Source organism: Rhinolophus ferrumequinum, chromosome 16 (assembly GCF_004115265.2).
Source record: "Rhinolophus ferrumequinum isolate MPI-CBG mRhiFer1 chromosome 16, mRhiFer1_v1.p, whole genome shotgun sequence".
NCBI classification, from domain to species: Eukaryota; Metazoa; Chordata; class Mammalia; order Chiroptera; family Rhinolophidae; genus Rhinolophus; species Rhinolophus ferrumequinum.
In genome coordinates this window covers 17,328,340-17,346,808 of record NC_046299.1, presented here as the reverse complement: position 1 = coordinate 17,346,808, position 18,469 = coordinate 17,328,340, and the positions used below count along the sequence as shown (strand labels likewise).

The 18,469-nt window shown below is 46.5% G+C and overlaps 1 protein-coding gene across 1 annotated transcript in view; it reads right to left on the bottom strand.

Annotated features, from left to right (window-relative positions):
• Positions 1 to 11,042: 11,042 nt before the first annotated feature.
• Positions 11,043 to 18,469, bottom strand: part of XPNPEP1 (X-prolyl aminopeptidase 1) — a 48,646-nt gene continuing 41,219 nt past the window's right edge. The window contains exons 17-21 of the mRNA XM_033130916.1: positions 18,199 to 18,268; positions 17,104 to 17,277; positions 16,298 to 16,374; positions 15,083 to 15,181; positions 11,043 to 11,592 (exon numbers count right to left, since the gene is read on the bottom strand). Of these exons, the coding sequence (XP_032986807.1) occupies positions 11,464 to 11,592; positions 15,083 to 15,181; positions 16,298 to 16,374; positions 17,104 to 17,277; positions 18,199 to 18,268 (549 nt within the window). The 3' untranslated portion in view covers positions 11,043 to 11,463. The remainder of the gene's footprint in view (positions 11,593 to 15,082; positions 15,182 to 16,297; positions 16,375 to 17,103; positions 17,278 to 18,198; positions 18,269 to 18,469) is intronic.

Sequence of the window (18,469 nt, the reverse complement as noted above, 5' to 3'; positions counted from 1 at the left end):
GGAAGGAAATCTATAAGTTACCAGGGGCTGAAAGAATTTACCAGGGGCTGATTCCCGCCACTAGGAATCACAGTGTCACTGCGCAGCTCAGCTCCAAACTGCACTCTTGACCCCAATAACCATTACTGACCAAGGACCAGTCACATGCCACCTCACTCTTGCAGGAACTCTGAGCATGTGGCTTTCAGTCAGAAGTTTATCACATGAGTTTTGTATTTAAACCAGGGACTCTATTTGCTTTCCCTTTGGGGTGTTTTAATGACACTGATTCCTCCTTCTACCCTTGGCGTAGAATAGGAGTCTGTCTGATAAGTGAGGAAGCTTTTTAAATGAGAATGATACCAACTTGTGCATTTACTCCTCTGTGTGAATTACAAGACTCACGTTGGGAAAATTGTTTATTTATGAGGACTCCCCAAGTACCAAAAACATTCTAACTACAAATCTGAAACTTTATCCTTAATTCTGTCTTCCTAATGAAATTGAATTGTCTCTCCCCTGAAGAGGGGGTCTCGCTAACTGTTCAATCTGCCGCGTTCATGAACCCAAGCACAATTCTGTAGAGTCCTCCTTTCCTCGCCCTTGGTTGAAATTCCACCAACCATTAGGGTCCATATTTCTAATAACACCTCTCCTTTGAGCTTTTCCTGATTACTGTTCCTCCAGAGGCTATGATATCTTTCTTCTCTAAATCTTCCAAAGCTTTTGTATCACAGTTTGCCCTTCAGACCAGTGTCCCCACATACACACTCCCTAGGTTGTAAGTTGTTTGAAGGTTGGTTGAAGGGTTTCAACAATGAGCGTCCACTACATGCTGCCGTTTTCAGAGGATGTTCCATGTATTGAGCTTAACTTTGATGTGCAGATGGCCCCTGTGGGCCTAAAACTTAAATCCCAGCCCCCTCAAGTCTGTCTCAACAATGTAGGAGAATATATTTCTCATGTTTGACCTGCTATTTCCATCAACGGGGATGGGTCTTTTTGCTGCCAAGATAATAATGGAATGAATCCAAACTTACGAAATGAGAGAAGCTAGTGGATGCATGTTGGCTTCTGTATGTAGGGAGCTTATTTATCTATGTAAGCATTGTTTGCTTTCCTTACAGAACCTTATACTTCTAAGGAATGGGGGCCTCTTTCATCCTTGAATCCACAGTGCCCAGAACTATGCCTGGTTGGTGGTAGAAGCCACACACGTATTTGTGGAAACTGACTCTGGTATGCCTTGCCACCATGATCAAAGTAAATTACATTATAACAGTGTATCATCCCTTCCCAGACACATTTTCCTGCTAAAAGGAACACCTGCGGTAGATAAAGCTTAACCGACATCTTTAATAAAGTTGGGTGCTTCTTCTTTGAACCAGAGCTCTAAGATGGCCCACCCACTCTCAGAAGGTATTCTGTTCTCCCAGCTCTATTTTGAGTTCTCCAAGAGCAGGCAAGGGGTCTTGTGTGCACTCCTCAGTCACCCAATGTGCACACAGAAGGAATACAGGAAAGATTTGGTATTTCTGACCAATATTATAGGCACAATCCCAAAAGCTTACGGGAGAGGTCAGCACCATGTTGCCCCTGCCAAGCCCAGATCCAGGAATGGATGCCACCGAACACCCATCCACCCCATGCCAGAACATTCACACCCACCCAGGAAGAAGGCATGTCCAGGCCTTCCAAAAGGGCCAAAGCTGGGCAGTAAAAAGATGAATAAAACAACTATTCGGCTCTGTCCCTTGTGAATTTCATTTCTTTTACCCACATCGTCACCAAGAGGTTGTCAAACCAGTAAATCTGATATCCCTGTATCCCCTCAAGGAAAAAGTCCATCTCTGAACAGCTCTGGCTGCAGAAGGTTCATCCTGACACTGAGCCTGTCTTTCCTCGCACAGCCTGAGACGAGGGAAGCACAGGATGAGCCACTAGGACAGAGCCCCGGGGAGGCCCTAGAAAGAGGCTGTAGAAGCTCCTGCCTGTTCCACTGACATTATGAACTTCCCTGTGCTGCAGTTGCATTCGGACATGTCCTGTCTCCATTAATGCACACGCTCTGTGAGGGGCCCGGTGGGATGTATCTTTCTGTTCCCATCATACCCAACAGAGGATCCCATCAGAACTGGCATTTCAACCAACTTTTTTAAATGAACTCTACCTACATTCCTGTCTACAGTCGTGAGCTGGGTACAATGACCTCTGAGAGGACAAAGAGTGGCAGCCACGTGGCAGCCTCCAGGTCAATAGGAGAGAGCTCACGAGGGTCCTCCACAAGTCTTACCTGGTATCCACTGACCGGACTGACCGTATAACTCAGCGTATTTCCTCAGCAGCTGCTGGTGTCTGTGCTCTGCAAAGTACCACACTGCCATCTGCTGGCAGAAAAACACCAGTGGGCCTCGGATGCAGCTGTGCTCACCGTGCAATTGATTGGCTGGCAAGTCCCAATGCCCGACCCAGAGTAATGCCCTCCTAACTGCTGACATGTGACACTGTCAGCTGTGGAAGCCCCGAGCTGTCTCCCTTATGGTTTTCCAAGCATCTCCCTGGACTCATATCCCTGTCTTCAAAAATCTTACTCTTGTTCAGAAACATGTGTCCTCCACCACCCAACCTGGGCATACATATAGCCGACTCTTCTGACCCTCAGAGGAAGGAAAGAGAGTGTGGGATGGTGGGGAAAGCCAGGCACCTTCCAGTCAGCCTTTCTCCATGGGGCTTCCACACAGATCACAATGCCCAAGCAGGCTTGCTCAGATTTTCTGTAATGAGGTTTGTTTCACATCTTAACAACTCAGAAATAAGGCTGCATCTGAAGAGTCATAAGGCCTTTGAAAGCCTTCTCTGACACCTTTTGGAGAGATCAAGAAAGCACCAGTATCAACATGTCTTACCTTAAATTGGTGACTTCTACAGTATGTGAATTATATCTCAATAAAGCTGCAATTTAAAAAGCATGTGTCTCAGGCCAGGTTGGAAGACATGGGCGCACAGGTCAAGCTAACATTTGGGGACACACAACAGGAGCTTCTTTATTTGGCCCTCACAACCAGAAACAGGAGATGCCACCACAAACCTCTCTTTACTGGGATGGAAACGGGCTCGGAGAGGTGTGTTCTTACCCAAGGCCTTAGCTGTACATGGGACCATCTGCTTTGGAACCATGTTTCTAATTACTACAGCCTCTCACGTGCTACTTCTGTAACGAAAAAATGAAAATGCTCATTAAAAAGAAAATAAACAGATTTTCTCTTTTGACTTTAAAAAAATGTATAAGAAGCAACCAAGATGTCTTTCAATAAGTGAATTATAAACAAACTGATGTATTTATACAATGGGATATTATTCAGTGATAAACAGAATTCAGCTATCGAGCCACAAAAAGACAGGAATGAATCTTAAATACATATTGCTAAATTAGAGAAGACAGTATGAAAAATCTACATGCTGTATGATTCCAATTATATGACATTCTAGAAAAGGCAAAACTATAGAGACACAAGAAAAAGATCAGTTGCTGCCAGGAGCTTGGAGGAAAGGAGGGAGGACCGCATAGACGAAGCACAGGGGAATCTTTTAGGTGGTGAAACTATTCTGTATGATGCTGTAAGTGTGGATACATGACACTGCATTTATCAAAACCCACTGAAACTTACAGCACAAAGAGTGAACCTTAATGTATGCAAATTGAAAAAATCAGCTAGGAGGTCAAGGGGATTCCAGGATGGAATGCAGGATGTGACAAAACAATGTAACTGTATTAAAACGTAACAAACAACCTCCCCTGAAGGGAGCGGGAGAAAAGGGTGCTGAATCATGTCAGTAACTTTGGAAATGAGTGGAGTGTAAAACCAAAGCAAAAGGAACTGCACATAAACACTGTACTGGAATTGATAAAGTCACTTCCCACTGTGGCACAGGTTAATAACTAATAACCCTAATACTGTTATACAAGTACACCAGCGCTGGACAATGAAGTAAACGGATGGGGATGGTGGCAGCCAAGGTTCTCACTGAGGCAGTGGGAGGTTACAGATAAGCAGGGAGAGGTGTTAATGGATACGAGTTGGACACATCAGCACAAACTCATGTTTAGCTTAATACAGATACACATGGTTACATACAGAAATATTTATAGGTAGATGATGATGACAGATGATACACACACATATACATACATACATAAAGCCTACATCCATCCATATGGTTCCTTGCTGTCAGCTGAGGGCCTAGAAGCAATGATAATCCAGGAGCAAAGAACCCATCGAATGCCCAGACTGTGGTTTTAAATATCTTTCTCCATTAAAAGAACTAGGGCTCCTCAGAGAAATGGCTGATTCTAGAACTGAAGCGAGAAATACACAAGATATACAAGATGAGCCGAGAGCATCTGTAGTGCCAGAAAGTAAGGAAATGCTTCAGACACACACACACACACACACACACACACACACACACACACAACAGGGTTGTGTCAAAGGGACACAGGAATTAATGAAAGTGTTCCCAGTGGCCAAAGCTGGAATAATTTGAGCAACAAACTAAAGTAGTATTCATTAAAAGCTGAAGTGTAAACTAAATACCCGTGAGTCTAGAATGATTAAATACATAGAAATGATTAAATACATAAATAAATGTAAGAGACCAAGTTGCTGTGCAGGAGAATTCCAAATACTTTATGTAGATAGTTCATCCTCTGGAAGATTGAGCTTAGCTTCCCACTCCTTAAGTGTGGGCTACACACAGTGACTTCCTCCCAAAGAGGACAGTATGGAAATGATTTAAAAGCGTAACTTCACAGTGGAGGAGCCTGACAAACACTGTCCTGGTCAGGTGATCAAGGTCAACAGCAACAGGAAAAGTTGTTCTAAGTCTGTACCCTTGATGGGACGGGACGGGATGGGATGGGATGGGAGGAAAATGACACTTTACCTCTGTGGTCTTCCTCCCCAAAACCATAACCACAGTCTAATCATGAGGAAAATCCCAGCAGACGGACATGCTACAATATTTAACCAGTACTCCTCAAAACTGTCCAAGTCATCAAAAACAAAGTCCAAGAAACTGTCACAGCTAAGAGGAGCCTAAGGAGACATGACAACTAAATGAAATGTGATATCCTGGATGGGATCCAGGCACAGAGAAAGGATATTAGGTAAAAACTAAGGCAATCTATATAAAGTAGGGTCTTTAGTTACTAATAACGCACAGACATCGGTCCATTAATTGTGACAAATGTACCATATAAAGGAACTCTCTACTCTCTTCACAGTAAATCTAAAACCATTCTAAACAACAAAGTTTATTTTTTAACATAATGATATGAGAAAATCGGGGAGTATTTGGGAAGGAAGAAATAGGGGACAATAAACAGAGAATTCAAAAATAGAATGGGTGTTCTCCTTCCTGCTTAAAAATATAGGCGTCCTGTCATAAGAAGAAACAGCTGAGTGCTTACTACTTGTCCTGCAGTGGGTTAAGTGACTCATGCACATTTTTTCACTTAACCCTCACAAATATGCTATCATTAGATATCTATCTATCACTAGATATCATTACCCTCATTTTATAGATGATGAAACTGGAGGTCTGAGAAGATAGATAATTTGCCCAAGGCCACCAGCTAGTACCTGACGGGACTAGATTCAATTCCGCCCCCATGACCCACTCTGCTGCAAACGTATTTGGGATGTCTCCATCCATTATAGCAATAAATAAATATTTATTGAGTACCTACTGTGTGCCCAGTCCTGGGCAATAGCTGGTGTTGGACCGCAAGGATCTATAAGTCTAGTTGGACAGACATGGGAAAAGTTAGATTTTAAGAAGGGAGTATCCATTAGGGTTTGTGAAGAAAGTAAATTCAAAGAAATTAAGAGCGAAAACTTCCAGTTGGAGCAATCAGGAAACATGTCATGGAGAGACATGTGGGACTTGAACTACACTCTGAAGAAGGGAAAGAATTAGAGGATGAAGTATGGGAGGGACCCTGCAGCAGAGAGGTTGCAGCCAGTGGTTGTCACCTGCTGGTGGGGCAAGTATCAGGAAAGTTGCACTCCCTGCTGAAAAGAGCCCTAGCCTGAGGTCAGGGGACCAGGAACTGGTGCCATCTGGGCCTTCAATCTAGACCTCAGTTTCCTCATACGACCCTTTCCAACGCGCAAAAAAAAAAAAAAAAAAAAAAAGAGTTTAGAGTCTACCCTAACCATTAGAACATAGAGCATTCTAGACTAAGAAAGAGATCTTCAACCATGTGACCTGTTGTGTCTTTTGCAGCATCTCCTTCAAAGAACGTGCAATGGGCACACGGAGGCCTCCTCCCCTCATTCGACAGCAGTCGCCTGGCCTCAGGGGTGGTGGCTACATGCCTGTCCTCAAGAAGCGTACAGTCCAAGGAGGAGGCACAGCTGCTGCCCAAGAACCAAATTCAGGTCACTTGTGTTTTGTGTGACCCACACGTTTTTGTTTTGTTCAACGTTAAATTGGTTGCAAATGTTTAAAAACTGCAATATAGCACACACACAGAGCGACAGAGAGAAAGGAGATTCAGCTCCTCTTAAAAATCACATGTTAGGGGCGGCCGGATGGCTCTGTTGGTTAGAGCGTGAGCTCTGAACAACAGGGTTGCTGGTTCCATTCCCACATGGGCCAGTGAGTTGCGCCCTCCACAACTAGATTGAAGGACAACAACTTGACTTGGAGCTGATGGGCCCTGGAGAAACACACTCTTCCCCAATAAATAAATAAAATTTGCTTTTTAAATCAGGTTTTAACGCTTCTCCTCTGAGCACATCAGCTGCAGAGGGGCTCCTGTTCCTGTCACTCAGGGCACTTGCTCTCCTCTCTATCACAGTCCAGTCCCACCAGCTCGAACTCAGTTACCTCACCCACCTGGCCACTGTAGGCATTTTTTTTTAATTTCTTATTGTTAAATTTAACGGAGATACAAAAACCACATTAAAAAAATGTGAGGCTAAATGAACTCTAATGACACGCTTGTAACCACACCCCCATGACATTCCATTTTCTTCTGACCTGTGAAAAGTCTTGCTGCGAAAACTGCTGACGGCAATCTCATATTTTCTCTACTGTAACTTACTGGACCATTTGTTTGAACACTAAAGAATTTTTCGCTTTCTCTTTAAAGTATGCTAATTTTATTATAGGATGTCCTGTTGGTCATTCTGGGTCTACTTACTCGGTCTTGGGATATTCCCCTTCAATGTGTACTTACTCGGTTTTGGGGTGCTCCCCTTCAGTGTGTAGTTTCAAACTTTGGGAGCTTTTTAATCTCAGGAATATTTCTAGAATTATGGTTTTCTAGAATTATGGTTTTTAATTTTTGTCCGATTTCTCTGCTTTAGTGTTCTTCTTTGGGGAAACCTATTATATAAATGTTGAGTGTTTTTGCCTATCTTCTATATTTGTCACTCTCTTAAATCCCTTTTTTCATTTTGTTTTGATGTGTTTTTAAATTTTCCTCTTATTCATCTTCTCTTTATCTTAAGACATTGTCAGTTGTGTTTATTCATTCACATGTTCCTTTTAATCTTCATATTTAAAATGATTTTTTTCTAATTCTCACTAAATGTCTCAGTTTCTGTTTTGTTGTTCTTGTATATACTATTTTTTAAATCGGTAAATGCGTTTTGAAACAGTATCATTTTCATCTGTTTTATGGATACATCCTTAGGATGTGATTACATTGTAGACATGTCATTCTTTTCATATTTTCAAGGTTGCATAGCACTTCACCTCAATTTTCTTCTGTTGCTCGTTTTTATGTGAAATTAACTTTTCTGAACTTCTGGGAGACTTAAACATGAATATTTTCCTTAGTTAGGGCTCCAGATGTCCCCCCGTTCTCCCCGTTGTTGTTGATTTTGTGAAGTGCTCAAAAACACAGCACCTACTTTCTGAGATCTCCTGGCTGTTCCCTCTGACTGAACCTTCTCCGTCCTTTGTCTCCACTACACCTGCTCTCCTCACATTTGGATCCTATTCCCAGCAGTTTCTCATCAGTGTGGGACTTTGTCCTAGGAGTTCCTGGGGCAGTGATTTCTCCTGTCCCCCACACACGCCACACCTCGAACCCTCACACTCACTTACTGAAGTGTGCAAACCACTCTGTTTCCATAGCTATTCTCAAATTGGCTCAGAGATTTTGAGCTCCTGATGGTTATTTCGGGGTTCTCAGGTCCATCAGACGCCCACACACACACATCGCTTCCTTCGGCCTCCTGCACTAATACTGGTAACACAGCTCGTTACCCTGTACCTGCTCTTACTAATGATTTGTGGGGATACTTGTCACCTACATTTGGTGTAGTCTCATCCACGAGTTTTGGTTTTGCTACCCCAGTTTCTCTGTTTTTATGGAATGATTTGGAGAGACTTAAAAACTATGACACAACTGCCATCACCTCGCCAGAATCTGCAGTTTTGTTTTTAAACTCCAATCCTGTGAATTTCTTACTCTGTACTCCAACTACTTTCAGCATCTAGCAACCACAGTACGGGCTTTAAAATTGCCAAGCACCCCTTCTGCCATCTCCCAGCCCTCCCTGTACTTGTGGCCGTCTTCCCCAGGAGTCACCAGTGCTCGAGCTGTTGCTTGGGGAGTGTGACCAAGTGCAGCATGCTGTATCTTCACGTCACTGCTGGTGTAGATCCCCCCAGCTCTTGGAAACCCCACGGGCAAGCCCTCCCTCGTGGTTTGAGTACACCGGCTCCTTTCACAACTGTCCGCTCCCACCTGGTGAGAAATGACTGATTGTTAGTGCCGGACAGCTAGATGCCAGGACAGGCCATGGGCTGGACCAGTGCTGAGGGCTGGGATGGTGGGGGCAGGCCCCTCTCACGGCGCGAGCGACACAGATGGGTTTTTTCTACCAGAGGGTAAACAAACTTCTGGAAGTCAGCCCCTGGAGTGTTCACAGAGGAGGCCCCACGTCTGTACCCTTTCCTGAACCCTCACTACCTTGTATATAAAATTTCACAAGGGAATAAAGTGAGCAAGACAAAAACAAAAAACAAGATCAGCTTCCCTGGAATTATGCCATAAATTCAGTATCATACCTGTTTTTGCACCCAACCTTTTTTTAATCATTTATTTAAAAGTGAAGAAGACTGAGTCTTTTGGTCCACATCTTTATCTCATCTTCCCTCTGAGCTCTTGCACAGTACAGATCTGTCTGGGGCCATCTCACCTCGTTTATGTGTCTTGGATATAAATGCCAAGATATGCAGGTCCAGGCAGGAAGCTCCAGGCACCCGGCACCAGGAAACTTTGCTTCTTGGGCTTGAGCCAATTAAATCAACCTCGCTCTGAGGCTGCCTAGGAAGTGACAGGCTAACTGCCTGATGAACTTACAGTGGAGGTGCCGTCGCACTTGAGTTATGGTCTGTTTCAACTCCAAATCAACTGCAATTTACAGCTCCCATTTCCTGAGAGAGGGAAAACTTAAGGTATCAGCAACGACGACCAGGGTCCTAGAGGGGAGGGATTCTGACTTAGACAATGGATGAGAAACATGATTAATACGTCTTATCGTTGGAGGACGAACTTCTCTTTTAGTCCAATCCTTTGAAATATATTAGAAACAGGAGCGAGTGTGAACTGAAGGCATTCAAAAATTGATCTTTGGTGATCAAAATACACCCTGTTATTGTGAGGCCACATTACAAATATAACCTGAGAATTAGCCATGGTATCTTGTTTCCTCCCACATCACAAGTTGGAATCAATGGACCTGGAGAGAAAAGAATGGAGGGAGGCAGTGGAAAGTTGGCAAGTTTTTTAGGCACTCTGCCAACTTAGGCTCACCTGATTAGTAACATTTTCTTTGCTGCCACCTTGGTTCTGAATGGTAACTCTAGATTAGTTCATTTGATTTCCTGCTCCACCAGCTGGAGAAAGTAACAGACGTTACCAACCATGCTTTGCTGAATGGCCAAAATACCGTTACATTTATTCATCTTTCAAAGTCATCCAAATCAAAGATGTGGTTTGAGATTTAATAAGACTAATTAAAAAAAAAAAAAGATAGCCATACAATGGAAAAATAGTATACAGTCATTAAAAATAATTAGATTTATATGTACCAACATAGAAAAATCGCATATGGATATACCACCAAGTTAAAAAAACAAATTGCATAGTATGTACAGAATGACCTGATTTTTGTAGAAGGGGTATGTGTGTGTGTGTGTGTGTGTGTGTATACTCGTAGTCTTTTATATGTAAATGCATACTTTATTCTATATGCTACTGAACACTGACTACAAAGAAATTGGCAAAAAACATGTAACAGATAATAGCAGTTATATCTCCAGGGTATGTCTTGGATTGGGTTCCTAAAGAAGCAAACCCTAAGACAAGGACCTGCATATAAGTAATTTATTGGAGGATTGTCCCAGGAAAAACTGTGGGAGAAAGGAAAGAGAGACACCAAAAGGGAGAAAATAAAGGGTGTGTTATTAAACGAGTTACCACAGTGGACAACTAGGGCTCAATCCCACGGGGAAACCCCAGGAGACAGTGTAGACCATGCCTGGGACATCCCAGCCAAGGGGCGAGGAAGTCTGTTTTCCCATCCCCAGCCTTGCCGGTCTGAGGTTGCAGGGACACTAGCTCTCCTGGCCCCACAGACTTGCCCCACGTTTGCAAGTCAAGAGAAAGCACCTTGTCTACAAGCAACAAGACCACGTGAGCTGTGGTGCTATGGGTGAGACATCTGCCATGTCTGCTATAGGGTGGTCATGGAAGACTCTCTTTCTACATTATCTTTCATTGTTTTTCTGTATATCAATGACATTTTAAAGTCAGAAAAAAAAAACTGGTAATAAAAATACCAAAATATTAGGTTTTCTAGAGAAAAGAAGAAGGGGCTTACAATTAAGCCAGATAACATGCAGGGAGGCCAGGGACCTCCCCTCAAAGTGGGCCTTCCACCTAGAAACGTCTATCCCAGAGGCCACCAGCCCTGGGGATGAGGTCGCCTGACATGCAGGATGGCAGCGCTATGAGGAAAGAGACCGCTGAGACAAAGCATCTTCGGACATTTTATTCACTAATTATAAATACAGTCCCATGAGCATTAAGGTGAATAATGTACTACTAGCACCTGGAACTTGACCGTACAGAGCACTTATCGTTTCAGCATCTCTGGCCAGAGAATTCATGGTGGCTCTTGGGGCGTCTCCCCTGATGAGTGTTCAGCTTCGTGGGGACCCTGCTTCAGGTGCAGCAATTTTATTCTTGGCTCATTCTCAACAATTTAAAAAAAATCATAAAAGATCAGGTGTTTGCAAGAAAAATATCAAAGAGGATAAGAAGATTTTCAGTTCTTAGAGTCTAAAAGTAAAAAGGGGAGGCAAGAAAGGAGAGGAAAAGGGAAAAGACGTCAGGGGTTGGCCAGGTTTCTTCCTTTCCCCAGAGCATTTTATAAAAACATTTTGTAAATGGAGGTATTAATGCTGTTTGGAGATGGGCTGCGTCTCTCTGATGAGCCACTCGAGAGCTTCCTGGCGGCCCTGTTTCTGCAGTTCCTTCCCGATCACATCCCTGCAGGTCAGGTGGTAGTTGTTGAGCCAGTCGCACTACAAGGAGAAAGACGACCAGACCTGTTCAGCACAATGCCTTCACCACAGGCCCCACGCACGGCGATCACAAGACGAGAGGAAAGGAGCACAAAACCCTTTCACCCTGCTCATGCACACGTGACTTCCTTGGGTTCTATTTCCCTGGAGATAGATGGGACGAGGCCACATTGCTTATGGTGAAAAATATTCTATGCATGTGGACTATTCTATGCATGTGGACTGGCCATGATCGTAGGGAACCGTGAACACCTAATCACAAGCCATGGTTTGGGGCTTCCCTGAGTAGAGGGTAACTTGTAACCAGGTGTTGCCTTTGACAGGACTCTGGAAGCCATCCACATGGGCCATTACAAGACAGAGGGGGCAGGGGGTCTCACAGCTCCTGCACACACCAAAGTGGCCTCATTTCCTCACATCTGAGCCATCTTGGGGTGGGGGAGGAAAAAGGGGGCCTGAAAACTAGCCCTGGACCATGGTGAAGACTCCTGCTGAGACACACCTGGAGCTGGCCTGCCAACACGCCCAGTTTCCTATCCTGCACCCACTGACAAGCTGAATAAACCCCGAGTGTGGCTGTCTAGACAAACCCCAAACCTTTGGTGGCCAAGGACGGTGGTGCTGCAGGGTGGCAGGAAGCTTGACTTTCAGACCCTCAACTGAATGTGGCCACCACACCAGGAGACAAAAAAGAGCTAAGAAGGAAGGAGGCCACCAGGCCCTGGTGCCTGGGTGGGGGCTGGTTCACTGGATCTGATGGTAAAAGTCCTGTAGCCCGAAATGCGTGAAATCTCCCCCTTGCGGGGGGTGGGGAGGAAGGCAAAGGCTGGAGTGGAGCCAGTTCTATCTTGTAGACAACCACCCTCTCTCTTCACTGTCAGAGTGGGCCTGACCGGCCCCCCAGGGCCGCGAGGCTGGGAAAACTGACACCACCGTGAGAGTGGCTGCTGTATGAGCCGAACACCATTTGGGAGGCAGTGGTGTCACAAAAGCATGGCCTTTGGGACTATGGTCTGGACCAGGTACCGAAGCCGGCTAAGGAGTCGAGTTGGGTACAAGAGGCCTCAAGGCACAAGGGCCAATAGATGGGGTGGTGTTGCCAACTGGCTTTGACCAGCCAGGGTTCCAGTCCCCGCCGGTAACAGCCTACTAGCCCCTGCTGGGCGTGGAGGACCGGTAGTGTCTAAAGGAAGCAGACTGCTATGTCCGCAGCAAGGCCAAGCCGGGCTACAAGCCAGCCTGCCGTGCAAAGCAGCTCAACAGTGAAGGTGACCGCAGCCGCCAACCCTGGGCCACTCCCAGGGCCCTTTCGGATGGGGCGGGGTGGGTGGGGCAGCAGCGGGGACACCTCAGAGGGGCCTGAGCAACATCCTGAAGGCCCCAACAGTCTACAGCTGCCCATGTTCCTGTCCAACCAAAGACCTGCTGCCATCTGGTGACAAAAGATGGGAATGCTGACCCAAGCCCAACATTCCCTAAAGTGACAGCTAAGATAGTCTGTTTGGGAGATAATAAAGGGCCAGGTAGTTCAAAAGCCCCATGAACAGAATCTGTTGGGAGATATTATCATATCTTCAAACGGAATGAAGCCCCAGACTCACTGAGTGCTATACGGGAAAGGGGCCCTTTTGCTAAAAGAGATAATAAATGTGCTCTGCTTAGTGTTAAATACTGTCATCTACTGCTATTTGTGGAAAGTGCTATGATCCAGGGTAAGAAGACAACTGCCCTATAAAAACTAATAGCCCAAAAGAACAGTTCAGTGATCTGAGTGTGCAAGATACAGTAATGAACCCTGGATAAGACAGAGCCATCTATGGCCAGTGTCACAGGCAGACTGTGAGTGACAGGTTAACAAAACTCCTCCTCCCTCAAGGAAAAATGGCCTCCCTTAACCTTCCTCATGCACTATTTCCCTGGATAAAGTGGAATGCATCTGGGAGAAATGCCTCCTGACTGCACACGTTATGTGGCCAGCAGGGACTGCGTGAGCTAGAATCACTGGGTAGGAAGCCATGACTCTGGGCTTCCCACAGTATGCAGTGACTGACTACTGGAGAATCCCTTGCTAAGCCATGGGGAGCTGTGCCCGAGAGCCACGACACAGGGGCACAGGCCTCTAAGCAGGGTGGCTCCTGTGCCCACCTATGCATTCTAGTGCCCTTTCATCTGAGCCATTGCCCACGGGGCAGGAGGAAAGCCCCCAGACCACTGCAGGTCTCTTCCAGCTGAAGACACACACTTGAACCTGTGCTACCGACAGGCTGCTCCCTGCTCTGCGTCCATCGACAAGCTGAATACACCAGCACGCAGGGCCCGTCTAGGTCCTGTGGAGGGAACGTCTGGCTGAACCAAGGGCACTGATGGCCAAGCAGAGGTGTCCAAGTACAGCAGAAAGCTAAGCAGGTAGTGGGTGACCTTCCTGTCACCCATGTGCGAGGTGGGTAAGGGGGAAGAGGTTTGTTGCTGGGAGTACCCTGTGCCCCAGTTCTGTAGAAGGGACTCCTCTGGTCTCAGAGGTACTTTCCTTTAGTGCCAGCCAAGCACCAGACCCAAGCAGGCCCACTGAGGACACATTCCTGCCTCAAGAAGCACTTGAAGGCCCCTGGGGTGAGACCAGTGGCTGCCTCAGGTAACAAAATGTTTTTCTTTCTTGAGTAACCGCCATGCTTGTCCTGCCTTTGGCTCTGCCAGTCATTCGCTTCTGCTAGCACTTCCGACCACTTGCCTCGCTCTGGAGTTTGTGTCCTGGTTGCTGTCTCTCTGGCTTGGGAACTGTGTTATCTGTCCAGGGCTGACAGTTCCTGCCCTGTTTTTGACGCTGGTCTCTGCTCTGACCTTGATCACCTACCTGATCCCTCAAGTCTTCCTCCAGGTTCCTGGAGCTGCCACCTCCCTGGCCTCGTGAGCCTGGAGACCCACCTAGGATTTGAAGGGGCTTCTAGACCTGTAACACTCTGAGCTTGATTGGTGAGCACTGTTGTGTTTCTGCTTTATGAAGGTGGTCACAGCCCAGAGTGACCAGAAATGGTAGGTATCACCTCTGTGTTGTGAAAATCTACATGATAATAGATATTGCTTCTCGTTTCCTTAATGTTTCATGGAATAAAACAGTCTGGTATGTGCAACAGCCAACAGGCCCCACCACCCATCTGGCTTTCTCTGGAGAAGACACATGGCCCACGTTTGCTAAACACACCTCACGGCAGCTATGGTTCCTGCCCTCCAGGAAAACAATGCCACACACTTCCCAGCCACAAAACCCTAGAGCCCCACGATGGCGGGGGAGCAGGATTACCTCTACCTGCTGGCCCAACAAATACAGGAAAAGCACCTAGTGCTCAGGACACTTAGGACAATCAGACTCAAGGGCCTACACCTCTGACTTAAAAAGTGCGAATGGAGTAGAGAATGTAGCGCAGCTCTCCACCTGCCGCCCCCCAACACATACACACACACTCTCTGCCTTCCCTTAAGACTCTCTCATTACCTCTTTGTCTGTAAGAGAATCCACATCCACCATTTTGGTCTGTATCGGAACCAAAGTTAGAGGTTCAAAGGTCAGGCTCCCCCGGTTGTTGAAGTTATACTGTGGGAGAAGGAAGAACACAGAAGCTTTACCCCTCTTTACCACAATGAACCACCATGAGGCCATCCCACCAGCCATGACCATTCCTCAGAGCCAGGTTAACCGGGAATCAAGAAATGACCAGCTGGTCACATTTTTAACCGGCACAGGAGGCACGATAAAATCAGCTGATGCCACTTGCCAGGTGCGGCTCCGCTGCGCAAACAGTCTGTGCCACCAGGAAAAGCCCAACAAGCGGTGCCGAGGGGCTTCCAGCAGCAGGTCCACAAGACTGATGCCTCCTGTGATGGACAGGAAGGAGGGGCCGGGTGTGGGAGTATCTGGGCTCAGGCGCATGACTAGTTTGGGTTCTCAAGACTCTGCAGGGGAATAATCCCCCAAGTCATTTTATTAACAGTCAACCATGTGGCCCTGCCTTGACCCAGCCAGGCCCAAGGTGGCAGGCAACAGGCATGTCCACTCTACATAGTATGGACCAGCGGGGACACACAACAGCTGGGTCTCTGGGAGTGGCGTGGGGTCAATTTCAAGAACAGTGACTTCAACACGGAAGCAGAGGGCAGATCCCTCCAATCAACCCTGTTGGAAGCTTAGGAAACCACTTCCCTCCATCTGTTCAATTTTCATAGTCACCAATGCAGGAGGAGCAAAAAGTCTTTTAGGTAAAGCTTAGCACCTAAAGCCCTGTGACCTCTTGGTGACACGATGGGGGAGAGGGCGACGGCGAAACACCTGTCTTACTGCCTGCCCGTGGGGCCTGACCCAGGGGATAACTCAGCGTTCCTCAGCTTGGCCTGATAAACATCACCTGGGGCATTTATTAAAAATACAGTTTCCAGGCCTGAAAATGGAATCAGGTCTGTACGGGGCCTTTAAACAGCACCCCCAAGAAGAGGAGATTCGTGACAAGACGCTGCCTCTAGTAACTCAGCCCAGGTCACGTCAAGTAGGAGTCTGCCTGGGGCTCCGTGAACTCGTTCTGGGTCCCAGTTCATTAAGGATTCTCTTTCCGGCTTTGGAGAGGAGAGGCCCTGATATCGGGGGAAGGTCTTGGCTCATCTTCCCCATTAAGGAATAAGGAAATTCTTAAAAATGAATAAATACGTAATTACTCACCTTGGTCTTCACGGGAACCACCAAGACAACATTCTCAATGCGAATTCCAAAAGCCCCGTCTTCATAATACCCTGGCTCTAAAACAAACCAAATCCCCAAATGAGAAGCAGCCCAGCATGGAGAAATACGCACAGAGCTTTCCCTCCTGGGATGACAGCCCCGCCCTGAAGGGGGAGGAGAAACAGATGAAGGGCCGTCAATCCATCAATCCAGACACAAGAGCCCAGAGATGCACCCTTCTCCCATGAGGCCATTTCTAACAGGCATTTGAGGTACCGAAAGGGAGGTTTTGCAGTTCCTGAAAACCGACTGCAGGGGAGGGCGGACAGGAATGGGGGGTGGGGAAGGGTGGCCCCCAAATGAATCGTGGTACATATGGGTGCGGCATAATGATGCAGGCATTAAAATACATTCACAAAAATTTGGTAATGATATGGGAAAAGGAAATATATTTAGAAAGCAGAACACAGACAATAGTTCCAGGATAAGCTCGATGACAAAAAAAGGAATATTACAAATATAAAAAGCTAACATATCAAAATATTAAGTCATGTTTCCCCTGGGTGGTTGGATTGCAAATGATTTTCATTTTCTTCTTCACACTGTTCCAGTCTCACTTTTTCTACAATGAACATGTATTGGTTTTATAATTATAAAAGGTTGATATTGTTGTTATTTAATTCAAGGTAACAGGAAGGGGAAATTGTTTCCAATTTAGTTTAAAACAATTAAAATATAAAAAACAATAAAGAGCTTTCAAAAAGGCTGGAGGATCCAAGCACCCCGTCTATGTGAGGGGCACCTACCATCAGTGACAATCATGCCTGCCTCCAAGGGCTCATCGGAGAACGTTTTATAACTAATGCCACAAGGACCCTCGTGAACGTTCAGAAAAGATCCAACACCATGTCCTGTTCCGTGCAGGTAATCCAGGCCAGAATCCCATAACGCTGAGCGGGCAAAGGAGTCGAGAAGGTGGCCTGAAAGACACAAAGAGCCACTTGATGATATTTGTACAATACTTTTCAATTTGCAAAGCACTTTAGAGATTAGATTTGTTATGTTTGGCTCCAGAGGGTGAAACAGAAAACAGGTAAGTTACTGGAGGGCTCAGATTTCAGCCCAGCACAAGGAAGAACTTTCTAACAATCAGAGCTCCTGAGGACAGCTCCTCAGCCAGTCAGAGCTCAGTCTGAAGCTGGAGGATCATTAGCCCAGGATGCTGATGAGGGGGCATGGTCGCCTGCAGCAGGTAAGGGCTGTGTTAGGTGACACAGCCATTCCCTTCCCAGCTCTGGGACCCTGAGGTTTCAGAATTACAAAGATGAGATTCTAACCAGGCTGCAAGCAGGCAGGCAGGCCCAGCAGATGAGGAAACTGGTACCCAGGGAGAGGAGTGCAGGCCCAACCTCAGATTCAAGGCCCAGATCTTGCCAACTACCCGTCCAATGCCCCACCCACCAGTCCTTAAGCAAGGCGGTATGTATCTAAAATCAGCTTCCGATAAAATAAATCCCACCAAGGGTCCTGAAAGGAGGCGCTGGCGCGGTGCTGAAGAGCAGACCGGAGGCTGCACCAAACACCACTCAGGTGCTGCAGCCCTCATGCCTGCTGTCCTCTCCTGAGAGCCACCTGCTTGTGTCATCCAACACCATCAGTGCTCAGGAGAGACACACACAGCGAACACCAGGCCCAACCCTAAGCCTGGCTCCCTGGGAGGCCCTCTGAGCTCAGTCAGTGGGTCCAGGAGACACACTGCATGCAGCAACCCCCTTGCCCCAGTTGGGCCGGAAGTGGACTGGGGGCTGACACAGACAGGGAGGGACATGTCCTTTCACTCAAACTGACAGGTGTTTGATGCCTGAACAAGAAAAAGCCGTATGACAGAAGGAACCACCTACCTTTGGTTCCGGTTGGGAAAATGGCTGCGCTCACAGCTATGTGGCCCTTGAGGACGTATGTGAAGCATTCCTGCCAAAGAAAACCAGGGGGCATGTTGCACAGAGGGCATGGGAGCTCTGGTCCTGTAGCTTTCTGGTAGTTCAGAAAACCTTGCCTCTGACAAATTTTTAGCAATACCACACAGAAAATCAAAGTGACGAGAAAAAAGTCTGGTGGAAAGAAAGGTTGGCCTTGGGACCAACTTTCCAGAAAATCTTGAAATTTAAGTTA